General features: G+C 37.3%; 3 protein-coding genes across 4 annotated transcripts in view; 1 reads left to right on the top strand and 2 right to left on the bottom strand.

The window, feature by feature from the left end:
• Positions 1 to 7,551: 7,551 nt before the first annotated feature.
• On the bottom strand, positions 7,552 to 7,901 carry si:ch73-256g18.2 (small integral membrane protein 36). Its single transcript, XM_053510753.1, has one exon. The coding sequence runs from the start codon at positions 7,874 to 7,876 to the stop codon at positions 7,574 to 7,576; it is 303 nt and encodes a 100-aa protein (XP_053366728.1). The 5' UTR covers positions 7,877 to 7,901; the 3' UTR covers positions 7,552 to 7,573.
• A 1,232-nt stretch (positions 7,902 to 9,133) lies between these two features.
• Positions 9,134 to 9,466, bottom strand: LOC128541310 (transmembrane protein 100-like). The gene has a single exon (XM_053511663.1). It carries the CDS (start codon positions 9,464 to 9,466, stop codon positions 9,134 to 9,136), a length of 333 nt encoding a protein of 110 aa, XP_053367638.1.
• A 2,305-nt stretch (positions 9,467 to 11,771) lies between these two features.
• ankfn1 (ankyrin repeat and fibronectin type III domain containing 1) overlaps positions 11,772 to 15,649 on the top strand; it is a 73,875-nt gene continuing 69,997 nt past the window's right edge. For both annotated transcript variants that reach the window (XM_053510803.1, XM_053510804.1), the window contains exons 1-3: positions 11,772 to 11,990; positions 13,284 to 13,408; positions 13,673 to 13,819. In XM_053510803.1, coding sequence (XP_053366778.1) covers positions 11,892 to 11,990; positions 13,284 to 13,408; positions 13,673 to 13,819 — 371 coding nt within the window. In that variant the 5' untranslated portion in view covers positions 11,772 to 11,891. The remainder of the gene's footprint in view (positions 11,991 to 13,283; positions 13,409 to 13,672; positions 13,820 to 15,649) is intronic.

Here is a 15,649-nt window from a genome sequence, read left to right on the forward strand (position 1 = left end):
TATTCGTGCGTAAAAAAAAGATTTGTGTGTAATTCTATCTTTTGTCTGAGTTGGTTTCCAAAATCTATGGCCACGACAGCTTACAGATACGAGATTTTGTGCGTTTGTTACAATACAACTCTGAAATATACGATTCTGACCGTTTACAGAAAAAACTTACCTGAGACGATAAGAGAGCGCTCGACTGGGGTTAAAACAGTGGCGGGGAGCATGCGTCGAATCGATTCCTCTTCCCTGGGATAGTAATGCCTGTGCATGTGGCCGTGATGACGTATTTTGACAGTCGTTTAACACACAGCATTCGTATGCGTAATTTCGCAATTCGTCCGTGAAACAGAGGAGTTGTAAAAACGAGTTTTGTATATTTCAGAGTCGTGTTGTAACAAACACACAAAATCTCATATCTGTAAGCTGTCGTGGCCGTAGATTTTGGAATCCAACTCAGACAAAAGACAGGATTACACACAAATCTTTTTTTTAAGCACAAATATTTTTGACAGTGATTTTATTTCATACGCTGCAGAGTGTGTGTGTTAAGTGTGTGTCAGTTTTTGATTGTGTGTGTTATGTGTGTGCGCGCGCGGAATTTGACACCGTGCCACTTCACTCTCTCTCTCTCTCTCTCTCTCTCTCGCCTTTAATGTGTTTGTGTGTGTGTGTGTGTGTGAAACAGAGAGGGGGTGCTTAACTCACACACGGTGTCAAATTACGCTCGCGCACACACATAACACACACTCAGCAGCGCAGGAGAGAGAAAAACACACATACACAGCGCCTGTGCACATAAATGGAAACACTTATTGGTCGGGATTTATTTTAACTTTTTTTAAGGTAACATGCAGGTTAATTTGTTTTATTTTTACTTTATATTTTGGTTATAATTATTTTTATGTATTTATTTTTTTGGGCTGTGGAAAGAATCATTTTAATTTCTATTATTTCTTATGGGGAAATGTGTTTTAATTTATGAGTGTTTTGGAATACGAGCCCGCTTCCGGAACAAATTATGCTCGTAATCCGAGGTTCCACTGTATATATAAAACACCCACAGTTCTTTCAACAAATTTAAATGTTGCACCTGTTTCTTTTTGCATGCAGAAATCCAGCAGCTTCCTTTTATTTGTCTGAAAGTGGTCTCATATATAACATGCTGCTTTACTTTTTGCAATAAAATGTTTTTCTAAAACATTTTCTATTTTGTGATTGAATACTGATATATGAAAATTGGAAATGTACTTGTGCTAATGCAATTATAAAGTTCTTAAAAAAAATTAAAAAGGTTTTTGCACAGTAAATTTTATGTATTCTTAATGCAACTTATCATCAAGGAGCTTTGTCTTAAACAGAAATAGGTACAACATTTATTTATGACAGACCAAATAATTTATTTGACAAACAAACAAGCAAACTGCGATGTAATACAAAAAAAAAGTTTGGACAGGATAATTAGAACTGGTTATTGTGACGGTTTTTGAAATTAATTAATGTAATCAGACAAGACAAGTCCTTCAAGGATTTTAGGTTTTAATTTTCCAAATAGCTGTTCACACTCACACACACACACACAGACACACACACACACACACACACACACAAAATAATATATTCATTTAAATCCATAATGCCCTCTCTTGTATTCAGTCTTCCACCTACTCTCCTTTCTGTCACTTTGTACACCTTGTCCAGGTAAATGTGGCCCAGGTCTCCTGGAATGTTTGTGCTGTAATGCCATGTGATCCTCTTGGTGTGGCCTTGATCACATTTTACCCCACACTAACACAGATGACATACTTCAGGGATTTCTGTGTCATTTATCATTTAGGCATGGGGTTATATAAAGCCATTTGCAAATACAGAGTGAGCAGATGGGAACTGTTGTTAATCCCATGCTGATCCAGGTCTGCTTGTGGATTTGCACAGAAAAAGCAGCATCAGAAACCACCAACCAGCTTACACTCACTAACACTGTCCTTTCACCATCATCTCACGAAGCATATTTGTTAGCATACATCCAGTCACTATTAGACTCATTTTTCTACAGGATGCTAGTAACTGGTCTTACTAATAAGTTATTACTTCAAACACTTAAAATGTATCCTGTTTATTAGCTGAATAAATGGGGTCTGTTCAATTCAAAACCAGTTCTGAGTTACTGGGTATATTCAACAATAACTTGTATCTGTTTGATTTATTATATTGTACACATTTATTTGATTTCCATATTTTATATACAATTTAGGTTCCTTAATGCTGTGTAAATCATAGTTACATTAATGGGTTCAATTATTGTGTAATGGGTTTATTGTGCAGATGATTTGGAGGCATCTAAAAGTGTTAGTGTTCCAGTATCACTGCACATTGGATATTGAAAACTTATCTAATACAGGTATTAATTAGGGCCACTACACACCTTCCATTGGGCAGTAGGGCATCTCACATATGCACATTTATTGGCAAGCATAGACAGCAGCGATGCGCAGGTTCTCAGCAATGTCCTCTCTGTTGGATTTTTCTGGTCCAGCCAGGGTTCTTAGATGATTTCAGTCTCTGGAATTTAAAACTATGCTGATACCATTTTAAGGGCCTGTAAGCATCCTTATTGTATAGATGATCCTAGAAAAGGAAAAAAAAAATGTTATTGCGATTTGTTATTAAAGATTTGAATGACACAATGCTGTGAACTGGGGTGTTTCCAGGACAAAGTTTGGAGCTCCAAATATCTAACTAAAATTAGGTCTAATATCCACTGATATTAAACTGATGCATATGGATGATTCAGTTTATTGACATCTGAAAATTAAAACTCGAAAATTGATTAATAGCATAAAGATAAAGTCTTTGGACTTGGGAAGCTTAGCAACAAGACATTTGATGAAGCAATATACTGTATGTGTGGATAAGTGGGTGGCTGAGAAGAAGGCAGTGCACTAGAATGATATTTTATGAATTAAATTCAGTAACGCCTTTATTCTTGTCCATGATGTGATAAAGACAATACTTGGTGCAAGGCAAGACTCTACCCTGAGACACCACTGCACTAAAATTCATCACACAATACTGTAGAGTACAAACATATCTTGTGTTAAACTATGGGACCTTGGATATGAAAGTCACCAACCTAAGTCCTATCATAAATCATTGAATGCTGAACCATTCCAATTTGTTTCATTTCATCCTACATGCCGTTTCAATTTATGACATCAAGTTCTGCCAGTTGTAAACATTAAGCAGGCTTTCACATATTTCTGAACTTTTTGCTAGACTGTGTGGATTGTACCAAATTAAAATTCTTGATGGTTTGTGGTTTTTGACTATGTGACATCCCATACCTTAAATAACCTACAAATCGGCAACACCTTAACTATAAAATGGAATGATATACTGTACCTACTATTACCATTTAATCAACAATAACTCTATACGATCCATGCCAAACTCATGCAGAACTATCACAAAATGTCTACTGTATGTATTTACACTTTTACCTACAAAGTACCTACTACATCTTGTATTTTACTATTAATCATCAAGGCTTGTTAAGAATTACTACAATTTCACACAACAACCTTAAATACCTGTGACTACAGAATTTAGGAATTTTTTGCACACTGGGCTAGATTTTACTGTTTGGATTTACCCACTCCCTGATTCATATAAGGGCTTCAGCTATGACAACTCAGAGCTATTCATATCAAAGGTATTTATGGGGTATCTTTGGACTCCATTTTTGTAAAGTACACAACACTACAATCTACATTTAGATAAATTAAGAACTTTTTTTTTTAGTCTGCTACAATAATTAAAACTTTTAAGCATGATCAAGAATAGATTTTTTTTTAGGTGCCTCTGATTTCTTTTGCACCATGATGTGATGTACCAAACGCTACAAAATGTTCAAAAGCCTTTAGTTTGGATTGGGATTTAATTCTGGAAAATATGTATGTCTTCTGACTCCTCTAATGTCCTCATCTTTCTGTTAATCAATATGACCATAAATGGAGTAAGACTGTGGTGAAACTCTGTAATCCCTCTGCTCATCCCCCTCATACATGCATTTGCTTATGACATTACATGATTGATTATTCCAAATCTGTGCAAATAATAATAATATTTAAAGAAAAGGCATCTAAATTCAAGTAAATTATGAAATTTCATTATTGATTTACTTTTATAAAGGTTTTAATTTCTTGTATGTACTCCTACACTTTCAGAGTTCCAGATGTGTACAAGAAAACCATTTCTATCGATGTGCTCTGTTGATCCAAACAAAAAGGGTTCATGGATTCTTGTTGTATGTGCCAAATTTTATTCCTCTATCAGCATGATACTGTACATTTTTTTCCTACTGCATATAATGTATACTGACAATGATGTTTAGTTTTTGTTGTACTTTAAAAAATTCCATACATGGTACATTCTAGGAAGAGATGGTAAATTCCAATTTGATTTGTGACTCATTTGTTTGTCCTCCATTCTCATTTGACCCGACTAATTTACAAGCTGTTTTGGGCAGTTTTTCTCCACAGGATTTCTCCTCCAACATCACTGTCATTAAGCATTTATATAATTTATTAAATCATACTCAAATAAGAATGAATAATGCTTCAATAATATAATTTTTTTAAATAAAAGTTTTTAATAATACAATAGAACCTTGGATTGTGAACTTACTCTGTGAGCGTTTTGTAAGACAAGCAAATAATAAAAAAAAAATTAATAAACGAGCAGTAGGCATGCGCTTGTCTGCCGAGCGCCACGTAATCACATCTGAGCCAATGGTTCTTCTCTCTCGCGGCTACGGGATTGTGGGTAAGCATTTCCCATATTTAACATCTGTGTGCATGTACTGTTAAGTATAACATTGTGACAACGTGTGTGTGTGCTCGTGTGTAAAGTAAAAACAAGCATCATTAGAGACGTTCCTTGTTAAAGATCTAGTTTCTATAGTCTTTCTCTCTGTTGAAAAGCAGTGATTTCATTAGTGCGTGTGTCTGTTTGTGTACTGTACTTGTTTGTGCGCGCATTTGTGTGTGCATGTGTGTGTTTGTGTGTGAAAGTCGTCCTGCACAATAGCCCCCACCCTCCTCTCACCTTCATACATACACACACACTAACAGAAACACTGCTCTGCTGGTATTCAAAGGTAAAGTGCAGGTTAATTTGTTTTATTTTTGCTTTACAGCAGTGCTTCCGTTAGTATGTGCGCACACATGAGTGTCATTAGAGACGTTCCTTGTTAAAGAAATTACCTGACAGAGAGTGACAGAGCTGTTCTCTGAGAACATGTGACTTTAGTCGCTTGATAGTTTAGGACTGGAGTTACAGTCTACTCGAGCATCCAGGAACGAACTGAACTTCATTTTACCTTTAACATTCCTATTACCATCTTAGTGAGTTTTTCCTTGACACTGTCGCCGTCGTCCTCGGCTCTCTCATCAGGGACAGTCTTATCATTTTGATTCATACACATTCACATTTCATACAAACTTAAATAATTCTTTTGATTGTGTATTTAATTGAATTTTGGTGGCATGGTGGTGTAGTGGTTAGCACCGTTGCCTTGCACCTCCAGGGTTCAAGTTCAATTCCTGGCCAGGCTCGATTCCAGTCTCTGTGTGCATGGAATTTGCATGTTCTCCCTCTACTAGGTTGGTACTCCGGTTTCCTCCCACAGTCCAAAGACATACAAGACAACACAAGGTTAGGTTAATTGCCGTTTCCAAATTGCCCGTAGTGTGTGAATGGGCATGTGAGTGTGTGAGATGGATTGGCACCCTGCAACCCTGAATACCGGATAAAGTGGTATAGAGGACGAGTGAGTGAGTGATTCGTTTCCATTACACACACACACACACACACACACACACACACACACACACACACACACACACACACCATTATGTGAACACTGCCCTGTCTGTATTCTTTTCAAAGTGCAGGTTAATTTTTTTTACTTTCTATTTTGTGTTTATTATTTTATATGAATATTTCTGGGTTGTTAAAAAATCATATGAGTTTCCATTATTTCTTATGGGTAAATTTACTTTAATATATGAATGTTTTAATATACAAGCACACTTCCGGGAACAAATTATGCACGCAAACCAAGGTTCTATTATATCAAAAATTAACTATGGATTATAAATGCTGGTGTGAAACACCACTGAAGTAAATGTATACAATTATATTTATATATGTGACAGACATTAAAGCAGTACAGTACTGTATATGGACAAAAAGTGTGTAGACATCTGACCATTACAAAAACGTGTTTTTCTTTCCATAACTGTTGCTACAAAGTTGGAAGCACACTATTGTTTGAAATGTCTGCGTACAGTAAAATAAAATTTTCTTTTCACTGAAACTATGGGGTCCAAATTTTTTTCTGCAAAAGAAAGTCACTGCTCACAAAGCAAGTTTCATAAAGACATGGTTTGCCAAGGTTGGTTTGAATGAACTTGACTGATTTTTCACACAGTCCTGTGGATAAGTCCACATCCTCACTGAACACTGGCTGCATACCAAGTCTGGACATGCATACCCAACCTCACTGAAGCTCTTGTGGGTGAATGAGCACAAATGTCTAAAGAAAAACATGGTCTACTAACTGTAAGGAGTATAATGTATTTTTTCCATTTTAAACCAAAAAAAAAAAAAAGAATAATATGGCAGAAGTTTATACATGAGGGATAATCACTTATCATACTAAACATTATACAGTACGTTATTTAGGCCAAATGACTGTGTTTATGAACAAAACATTTACGACTGCAGCTAGCTTTGGATATATACTATAGTGTCATGTCATTCTCAAAATAAGGTGAAACACTGAAAAACAAGACCAAAGAATTGACCATATCAATTGAAATTTGTATAGATTAAAAATATTATAGCAAAAAGGGATTTGCACTGGAAAGCCTAAGTCTTGAATATCACACAAGATTTAAAGACACTGATTATGTTTTTGACAAAAAAATCCATGAACTTTTGTAAAATCACACAGAGCCCTATAATATTTGAAACTTAGATAAATTGCTTGCAAATAAAAAAAAAAGGTATGAAAAGGAAATTGGATCATGAGTGGAAAAATATTGTAGTTACCTACAGTAGCAATTGTGTGTGTGTGTGTGTGTGTGTGTGTGTGTGTGTGAATATGTTTAATGAGAACAGGGCTAGGAGCTGATGCAACAGTGATGTGATACAGCTAAAGATAATCTAATGGATCTTCCAGTATAATAGCAAGCAAGTGCTGTCAAAAAAAAATCATTCATTTTATAAGCTATGCATCCAACATGTTATCTAAAACCAGCGACAGTCTCAGTTTCAATAATCAGAAGTGTGAAAATATATTTTTTTAAATGGTAGATGGTAGGTACTAGAATGAATGCAAATAAACATGAATAAATGCAAAATTTGTTTGCAGTTTAAGGATTTTAATTAAATTGGCAATTCCTTACCTTACTAAGATTGGTTGTAGGGGAATTACTGCACTGTGTTGAAAGTAAAAAAAAAAAAAAGCAAAGACAGAAAAGAAACTCAGTCTTTTCTCTCATTTGAGAGACCATTCGGCCATTTATACCAGTGTGCTCCTCTTCTTACGTGTATCAGGGGTGGGTGGCACATAGCTGTTGACACTGGTGTTGTTTTGCTCGTTATACTGGGCAGATGCTGAAGAGTTTGCCACAAGCTGAACAGGAGACTGCTGCTGTGGGGCCGGAGGCTCCAGATCATACTCCTTAGTGGGGTCTTTGCCTCGACAGTCGTAGAGGACACAGGAAATGAGGAAGACCAGGAGCAGGATCACGTAACTGGCAATGAGAATAATGAGGTTTAAAGTAACTGGGTCAATCTCCAGGTATAACTCCATAAAGCCCATGGCAATGAAAATGCAGGCACCATTCACCACTGGTTTGTGGCTCTTGTCAAATATCCCAGAGAGCAATAGCAGGGCCATCTGCATAGGACAGAGTGTATATGCGGCTTTGCAGCGAAAAGATTTTAATCCTCTGTGGTAGTCCTCCATCCTCCACTCTTAAATTCCTGCAACCACTGATTAAATCCTGATCCTTTTAACGACTTTAGCTACCATTTTAATTTTGTCAACTGCATGCTGTAGGATGAATTGTGACAAACCACATGCAGATGCATGTTTTTTTTCCCAATTTAATCAGTTCAAATATTCAGTACACATTATTACACATGATAGTGGAGTGTATGAATTGTATTTATTAAACAATATTATTATTACTGTATATATTACTAATGACAAGATATTGCTGAATGATAGTATATTTAATAAGCATGAGAAACTATAAGAAAACAAATTCATTTGTGTTATTTATTGGCCTGTGTTGCTCTTTTGGCAATATGCCTAAATATTGCATATTGTTGAGTCATATGACATAGCATATCCACTATAGTTACAAAGCGACAAATTCAAGGTTTTATGCCAGTGATCACCAGCTTGGTAATAAGCTACCTTGAGAGCTTTAACACTAAATCCACCTACTTTACTTGATTAGCTACATCAGCTACATTAGGAATGGGATAGAATGTTTATGATATGGTCTTGATACAATATTCTGTAGGCTAGACCAGTGGTTATCAACTGTTCCTATCTTATCAAGAATGGCCATTATGCTGCATGTGTTATATTGGCAAAAAGTAAGTTAGAGTAATAAATAAGTAAGGAATTTGTAAGAAAGTAATTGACTAGGCTAACCCTTATAAAAACATCAGTTAATTAAAAAAGTATGCCTGAGTAAATTTTTCATTTTATGAAATCCATGTGCGCATACAGATATTTGTATGCATTCCTACTGTACTGTACTGTACAGTATATACTGTATAAAAACAAATTTTTAACAAATCAAAAGTATTTGCAAAATATTAAATATGAATAGAATTAGAGTCAGATAAAATAAATGGTATTGATGTTTACAGTATATAATGCGGACAGTACAGTACTAAACACAAGCAACTGGCAACATAATGATGTTTATATAATGCACACAGTACAGGAAAAAAAAAGGACAATGCGGTTCAGTTTAGTACAGGTCAATCACTGCTCTCTAGCAAAACTACTTGTATAATGATTGTATGCGGTAAATGCAAATATACTGTATATGTCAGTTCAGGATCTCAGGCTTTCCACCAGAGTGCACTGACTTGCCGAGTTTCTGTCCATTTTTATGCCCCGTCTGATTTTCCAGCACTGCACAGCAAGGCTGAGCAGAAGCAACAGCAGACTGCTGAAGAGCAGCACCAGCCCCAGGATGGAGATGATGGAACCATGGGAGTTGAAGCTGTAGGCTACAGCTGTAACTGCAATGCCAATCATTAGGAACACGATGCTGAATGGTAAAGTGCAACGACAGCAGGAGTCTTCTGTTCCTCCAGTAGCCACAGTCAGCTCCAGATGCTGGTCTAAGGTGGAGTTTGTCCTCACAGCAGGTTCAGCACTCATGTTTCAGGCTGTGAAATCACAGATATTCAGAACAATGTGAGTTTCATTCAAGCACTTACAGTTTACTTTTCTCCATCATAGCACCTGGAAGAGCAAGAAAACACAAAGAGGAAGTTTTTGAGGGTCTTGCTTCAGCTGTATCAGTAGTTTATCATAGTTTCATGACAGAAAATTATCTTCTATTAGCAATAGCTCTGAGTTATACAGTTACATACATTTTTATATATAAAGCCTAGATGCAGGATTACATAACCCTAAAAAGAGTGCAGTTTACTTAGTATTTGCTATTTTACTGTATAACCTTTTAATATAAGCTAAAGTAATCAGAGTGTTAAACTTACCATGTCTTTGTGGAGTGGTATATCTCTGAAGGCTGAAATAAGGAATCAGTAGAACAAGAGGGAGTTCCCGTCCCCTCACCCCATAACTGGGTAAATTAACCCTCTCTGTGCTGAACTTGAAGCACATTTGTGGCAAACTTATGGCACTTAAAGATAACATAAGTTTATAGTTCTAAAACAACAGTTTTTTTACAACATACATTGACTCTGTTTATTTTATTACTATTTAGTGATCTTTATGGATTATTTTAAGTAGAAATGTTTTTAAAAGCATCTTTTCTTATGGTATTTTTTGTATGTTACTCAGATATTTGCTCAGTACTGTATGTAAAACAGCTGTTTGGTTTTACTGAGCATGCTGAAGTATATGAGTTTTTCTGGTAACTTTGTCACACTTGTCCCTTTCTATTTTCGTGCAAAACCCAAGAGCCTACATTGGACTTTTTTCCTCCTTATTCATTCCAATATATTAAAAAAACTGGCCTGTCATGTAATATGGTTCTTTCTTTGCAGGCAAATATTCTTCTGTATACATAACAGCTATATACTGCAGCCAATCTGAAAATGCAAATTAGCCTACAATACATATCTTTGGACTGTGGGAAGAAAATCAGGTGCTACAGGACAGACAGGAGAGAGGGGTCAAAGAAATCAGTCATTCATGGGGGTTTCCTTGAAAACCACACTCCAGGCTGCAGGGTGCCACACCATCCCTGAAAGCAAAACAAATAACTGGGCCACAGCTGCAAGTCCATGCAGTGTCCTGGATGCTCTGCTGTGATCTGGATTACTGACAGATGTCCTATACTGTCCGACTCTTTCATCTTCTCCCCAGTCCTGTTGATTCTGTGCCCTGACTCCAACTCTACATCCATGTACACTCCATAGAAAATGCACGAGTGGCTTTTTATGAACTTCTTGATTTCCTTGCCAATCCAATTTAAATAACAATCAAACCCAACATGGGTAGTCACACAAGCAATATTTTCATTATTTCTAATTATTAAAGTCATTACATTGTTAAATATTCTTTAGTCACTTTTAATCAAAAATGCATTTCCAGCCTGTTTGTCAGAGTGTAGCTTTAACAGTCTACATGATAAGAGACTAAATTGTGGGTATGTTATGTTCTTTGAGGTTTAACCATGTACTTTGAGTTAGTTTAATGGAAAACCGTGTTCATTTTTCAAGTGAGAAATGCATATTAATGATTTGTCTTTCAGGGAAACAGTTTTTTATTGAGCTTGCGAAAACAACAACAACAGCAACAACAACAGCAGCAACTGTGGCATGGAAAAAGATTAATACCAAGAAGAGTATACCACTTGACCAGCTTTCCTGCTAAAAAAAAAAAAAAAAAAGCCAGCTTAGTCTGACTAGCTATCAGTTGCCAAGCTGCTAATGGGTGGACCAATTCTAAAAATGAATGCTACATTGAAAGTAACAACACTAAGTCAGTCAGATCTAGTGTTTAATTTAGTCTTATAGGCCTGGGGAAGATGGATAGTTTCCAAGGTGACAAAAAAAAGCCCTGTACTGAATATTGCATCAGGAATTGCTCACTGTTCGTATTTTAATATACGTCATACTTTTTGTCAATGATGTTTTGTGACTAATGGGGCTATTTAAGTATTTTCCACAACATTACAGACAGTTTTTCCCTCGATCATGCACTTAGACATACTGTATATCTCTGCCAGGCTGAATCTGCTCTGGGGATATGAAAGATGGTTCTTAATTTCGAAATGCTGCAGCATTATGATTAATTTATAATATCTAAAATAGTTCAAAAGAAAGCCAGCTAAATGAGTCAAGTCTCATAAGTAAAGATTCCGGAGATGAAGATGCACTGTTTATCTAAGTCCACGGCCTAATTACTCCCGCTTCGCAATTTTCCCTCTGCAACTACAGAAATATTTCCTGTCCAAAACTGTCTTGCCTCCGGCGTCCGTCCTCTCTGAAGTCTGTGCTCTCTCTCGCTCTGAAACTTCGAAACCGACATTTCAGAACAGCTTTCCCGAAAACAATCCGTAAAAGAGTCGGGTACGGAATATGAGCGCATCACATGAAATGGTTCACTAGGCATGGAAAGTTTAGTTTTCGGGGCGAAGAGTAAGAAGTGCCAGATGACAGAGGGTGCAGAGATTGGGTCACTTCCTGATGCCGAACAGGGACCCTACTTGGTGAGTTTTGTAATGCCTTAAACGCTTTTCACGTTTTAGAAAACACGGCTTTTTTTCGCTTCTTTGTGCTTCGTGTGAATGATGATGAGCAGCAGGGGCTAACGGGAAGCTCAGCCTAGCGACAGGCTTACGGGAAATGAATGCAGATGTTCGGAGTTAGAGGGAAAGACTACAGTACAAAACCCAGACTAGAGAACAAAGGAGGTAGCGTAGTTAGCTTCACGAAGGATGAAAGCTACGAGAACTAAGTTATGTTGTTTTCCAATGATAGCTGATGTGCACAGAATAATACATACACACACTTTAGGAATGAACGGAGTGATTAAATACCAGCGAGAAGCACGAAGATTATTCTGGGGACGTGTGAGTTAAAGATGCATGAATGAGGAGCGTGAGTATAGTAACATCACTCAAAGAGGTGTGTGTGTGTGTGTGTAAGAGAGAGAGAGTTCCATGAAGAACGTGCCTCTCCTTATCCTCTTCTGGAAATGATTTGGAGCTGTTGGAGTGTGTGTGTGTGTGTGTGTGTGTGGATTTGCCTTCTCACTGCCTGAGTGCTGTCTTCTTCCTTGTTCAGACTGTGTCAACTTTCCTGATTTAACTTCCCCTCAGTCACGATCAGCTCAACTCTTAAACATTGTCCACATACACTTCATACTTCAGTAGAGTATATCATATAATTTTTTTATTCTGTTTAAATTGTAAAAAAAAAAAAAAAAAAAAAAAAAGACTTGCACACTTTTGAAGATATGCACCTTTAATCTTCAGTTTGGTGGCACAGTGGTGAAGTGGTTAGCACTGTCCCCTCGCACCTCCAAGGTCCGGGTTCGATTCCCGCCTTGGGGTCTGTGTGCCTGAAGTTTGCATGTTCTCCCTGTGCTTGGTGGATTACCTCCGGGCAGTCCGGTTTTCTCACACAGTCCAAAGACATGCAGATTAGGTTAAATGGCATTCCCAGTTTGCCCTTATTGTGTGAATTTTGACTGGAGGTCTTACAACGGTTTTAGGAATGGGAATAAATGCAATGGTCACCATAGGCCTCCACAGTCCTTAGTTGGACTACTAGATGGATGGAATCTAGTGGATACTAGTGGATGGAATCTTTAGTTTAAAGCATATGCCTTTGTACCATCAACCATCTTGTACAAACCACAGTGTTTAACAAACACCTACATATACAAATTAATTCAAGGTTTATATAAAAATGCATGTATTTAAGTATTTAAGAGCTCATTATGCAACCAGGAAAAAGTTTCACACTCCCATGTTATTTTTCTTTTGGTGCATGGTTAGAGATGGCTCAACATGGCGTATGAGACGGATAAGACCTGCCTGTTGATTCCTCGGGAATCACGAGCATCCTGCATGTTCCACACAGCGGATGAGAAAGATGAAATTCCAGGCATAGGCGAGGACAGGTGGGATCCCTGTTTTCTGTGACCTACTGTATTAGTTAACCATTTGGTTAACTGTATTAGTTAACCAAATGCTAAAAAATAAGCTACATTTATTTCTAAAATATACAGTGTAAAAGCATCACACTCCTCACACTTTGGAAATGTTTACATTTAGATTTTATCTTGGATTATTTTTGGTACATTAAGCATTTCTTTCTAGTGTAACCACCCAGAAGTTAATTAAAATATAATTTATTTAATCACTATTTTAAATAATTTGTGCAGTGTTTTAGAGATGCTGAGTTATTCGAAGTTCATGGATCTGGAGTCTTGGCTGTGTATGCCATCAACAATGTTGCATAGGAGCTTGGACTCTACCAGCTCTCCCTCACCACTGTCTACTGATAGCGACTCTGGAGATGCTGATACCAAGTAAGCTTAATACAAAATGTACACATTTCAAATTTCATGTTTGCAATATAGAGCTTACAAGATGTAAACCGGTCTCAAGCTAGATAAGATAAACTTTTGTTTTTTTCCCTCTTCAGCTTACTTTTGTGCTGTTTCTTTGCTATATATGTTTTCTTTCTAGTCATATTCATTACCTTTCTTTAGTGATTAATAAAGGGCATGGTTTTTGAAATTATTACTAAATTTATTGTTTTTAAAAAATAAACAAAATGTCTGGTCTGCCCACACCTTGGTACATTATTATATGTGTCCACTAGAGGTCATTATTGAATCCTTATGAAGGAAGAGAGGCAGTTTGCCATTTTTTGTTGGATGGTAAAATAGAAGCATCATCATGACTTCTGTATTGGCAAATGTGTTTCGAGTAGCACTATGTGTAAATGTGTGTCATCTGTGAGCAAATTGTGTGTTACAAAACAGTATAGTAGTCCTGAAGTATAGTAGTATAGAACTGTAGTTATAGGTCATTACTCCAATGAAAGTGGAATTCTAATCACCCAGAAAGATGAAACTTCAAATCGGTTTTTGAATGTTCTCCAGTTTCTTACACCTCTCAAAACACCAGTAGGCAGATTGGCTACGGTAAAATTGCCCTAGGTGTAACAGAGGGTATGAATGTGTGTGTAGTGCCCTGCAATGGACTGACATCCCATCCAGGAGTATTCCAGTCTCATGGCGTGTTTATCTAGAATAGATAAACCCTCCATCCTAGATCCCATGCTTGGTGGGTTTCCTCCGGGTACTCTGGTTTTCTCCCACAGTCCAAAGATATGCAGATTAGGCTAATTGGTGTTCCCAAATTGCCCGTAGTGTGTGAATGAGAGTGTATGTATGTGTGCCCTGTGATGGACTGGCACCCTGTCCAGAGTGTACACTGCCTCGTGCCCTAAGTCTCCTGGGATAGGCTCCAGGCCCCCTGCGACCCCGAATACAGAATAAAGTGGTATAGAATATGAGTGAGAGAGGAAGGTTCCAAATCCACCATTACACTGACCATTCATTCATACTGGAAATTAATTAATGATAAATGATTTTTAGAACAATTTTTACATTATACACACACACCACACACACACACACACACATATATATATAATATATATATATATATATATATATATATTATATATATATATATACCCTCACCTAAAGGATTATTAGGAACACCATACTAATACGGTGTTTGACCCCCTTTCGCCTTCAGAACTGCCTTAATTCTACGTGGCATTAATTCAACAAGGTGCTGAAAGTATTCTTTAGAAATGTTGGCCCATATTGATAGGATAGCATCTTGCAGTTGATGGAGATTTGTGGGATACACATCCAGGGCACGAAGCTCCTGTTCTACCACATCCCAAAGATGCATCCCAAAGAATTATCCTGCTGGAAGTAGCCATCAGAGGATGGGTGGTCATAAAGAGATGGACATGGTCAGAAACAATGCTCAGGTAGCCCATGGCATTTAAACGATGCCCAATTGGCACTAAGGGGCCTAAAGTGTGCCGAGAAAACATCCCCCACACTATTACACCACCACCACCACCAGCCTGCACAGTGGTAACAGGGCATGATGGATCCATGTTCTCATTCTGTTTACGCCAAATTCTGACTCTACCATTTGAATGTCTCAACAGAAATCGAGACTCATCAGACCAGGCAACATTTTTCCAGTCTTCAACTGTCCAATTTTGGTGAGCTCGTGCAAATTGTAGCCTCTTTTTCCTATTTGTAGTGAAGATGAGTGGTACCCGGTGGGGTCTTCTGCTGTTGTAGCCCATCCGCCTCAAGGTT

The sequence above is a fragment of the Clarias gariepinus genome, chromosome 14 (genome assembly GCF_024256425.1).
Source record: "Clarias gariepinus isolate MV-2021 ecotype Netherlands chromosome 14, CGAR_prim_01v2, whole genome shotgun sequence".
Classification (NCBI taxonomy): domain Eukaryota; kingdom Metazoa; phylum Chordata; class Actinopteri; order Siluriformes; family Clariidae; genus Clarias; species Clarias gariepinus.

What these genes read in the sequence shown, in the direction of transcription:
- si:ch73-256g18.2 (XM_053510753.1), bottom strand. Translation starts at nt 7,876, where the DNA reads ATGGGCTTTATGGAGTTATACCTGGAGATTGACCCAGTTACTTTAAAC.
- LOC128541310 (XM_053511663.1), bottom strand. Translation starts at nt 9,466, where the DNA reads ATGAGTGCTGAACCTGCTGTGAGGACAAACTCCACCTTAGACCAGCAT.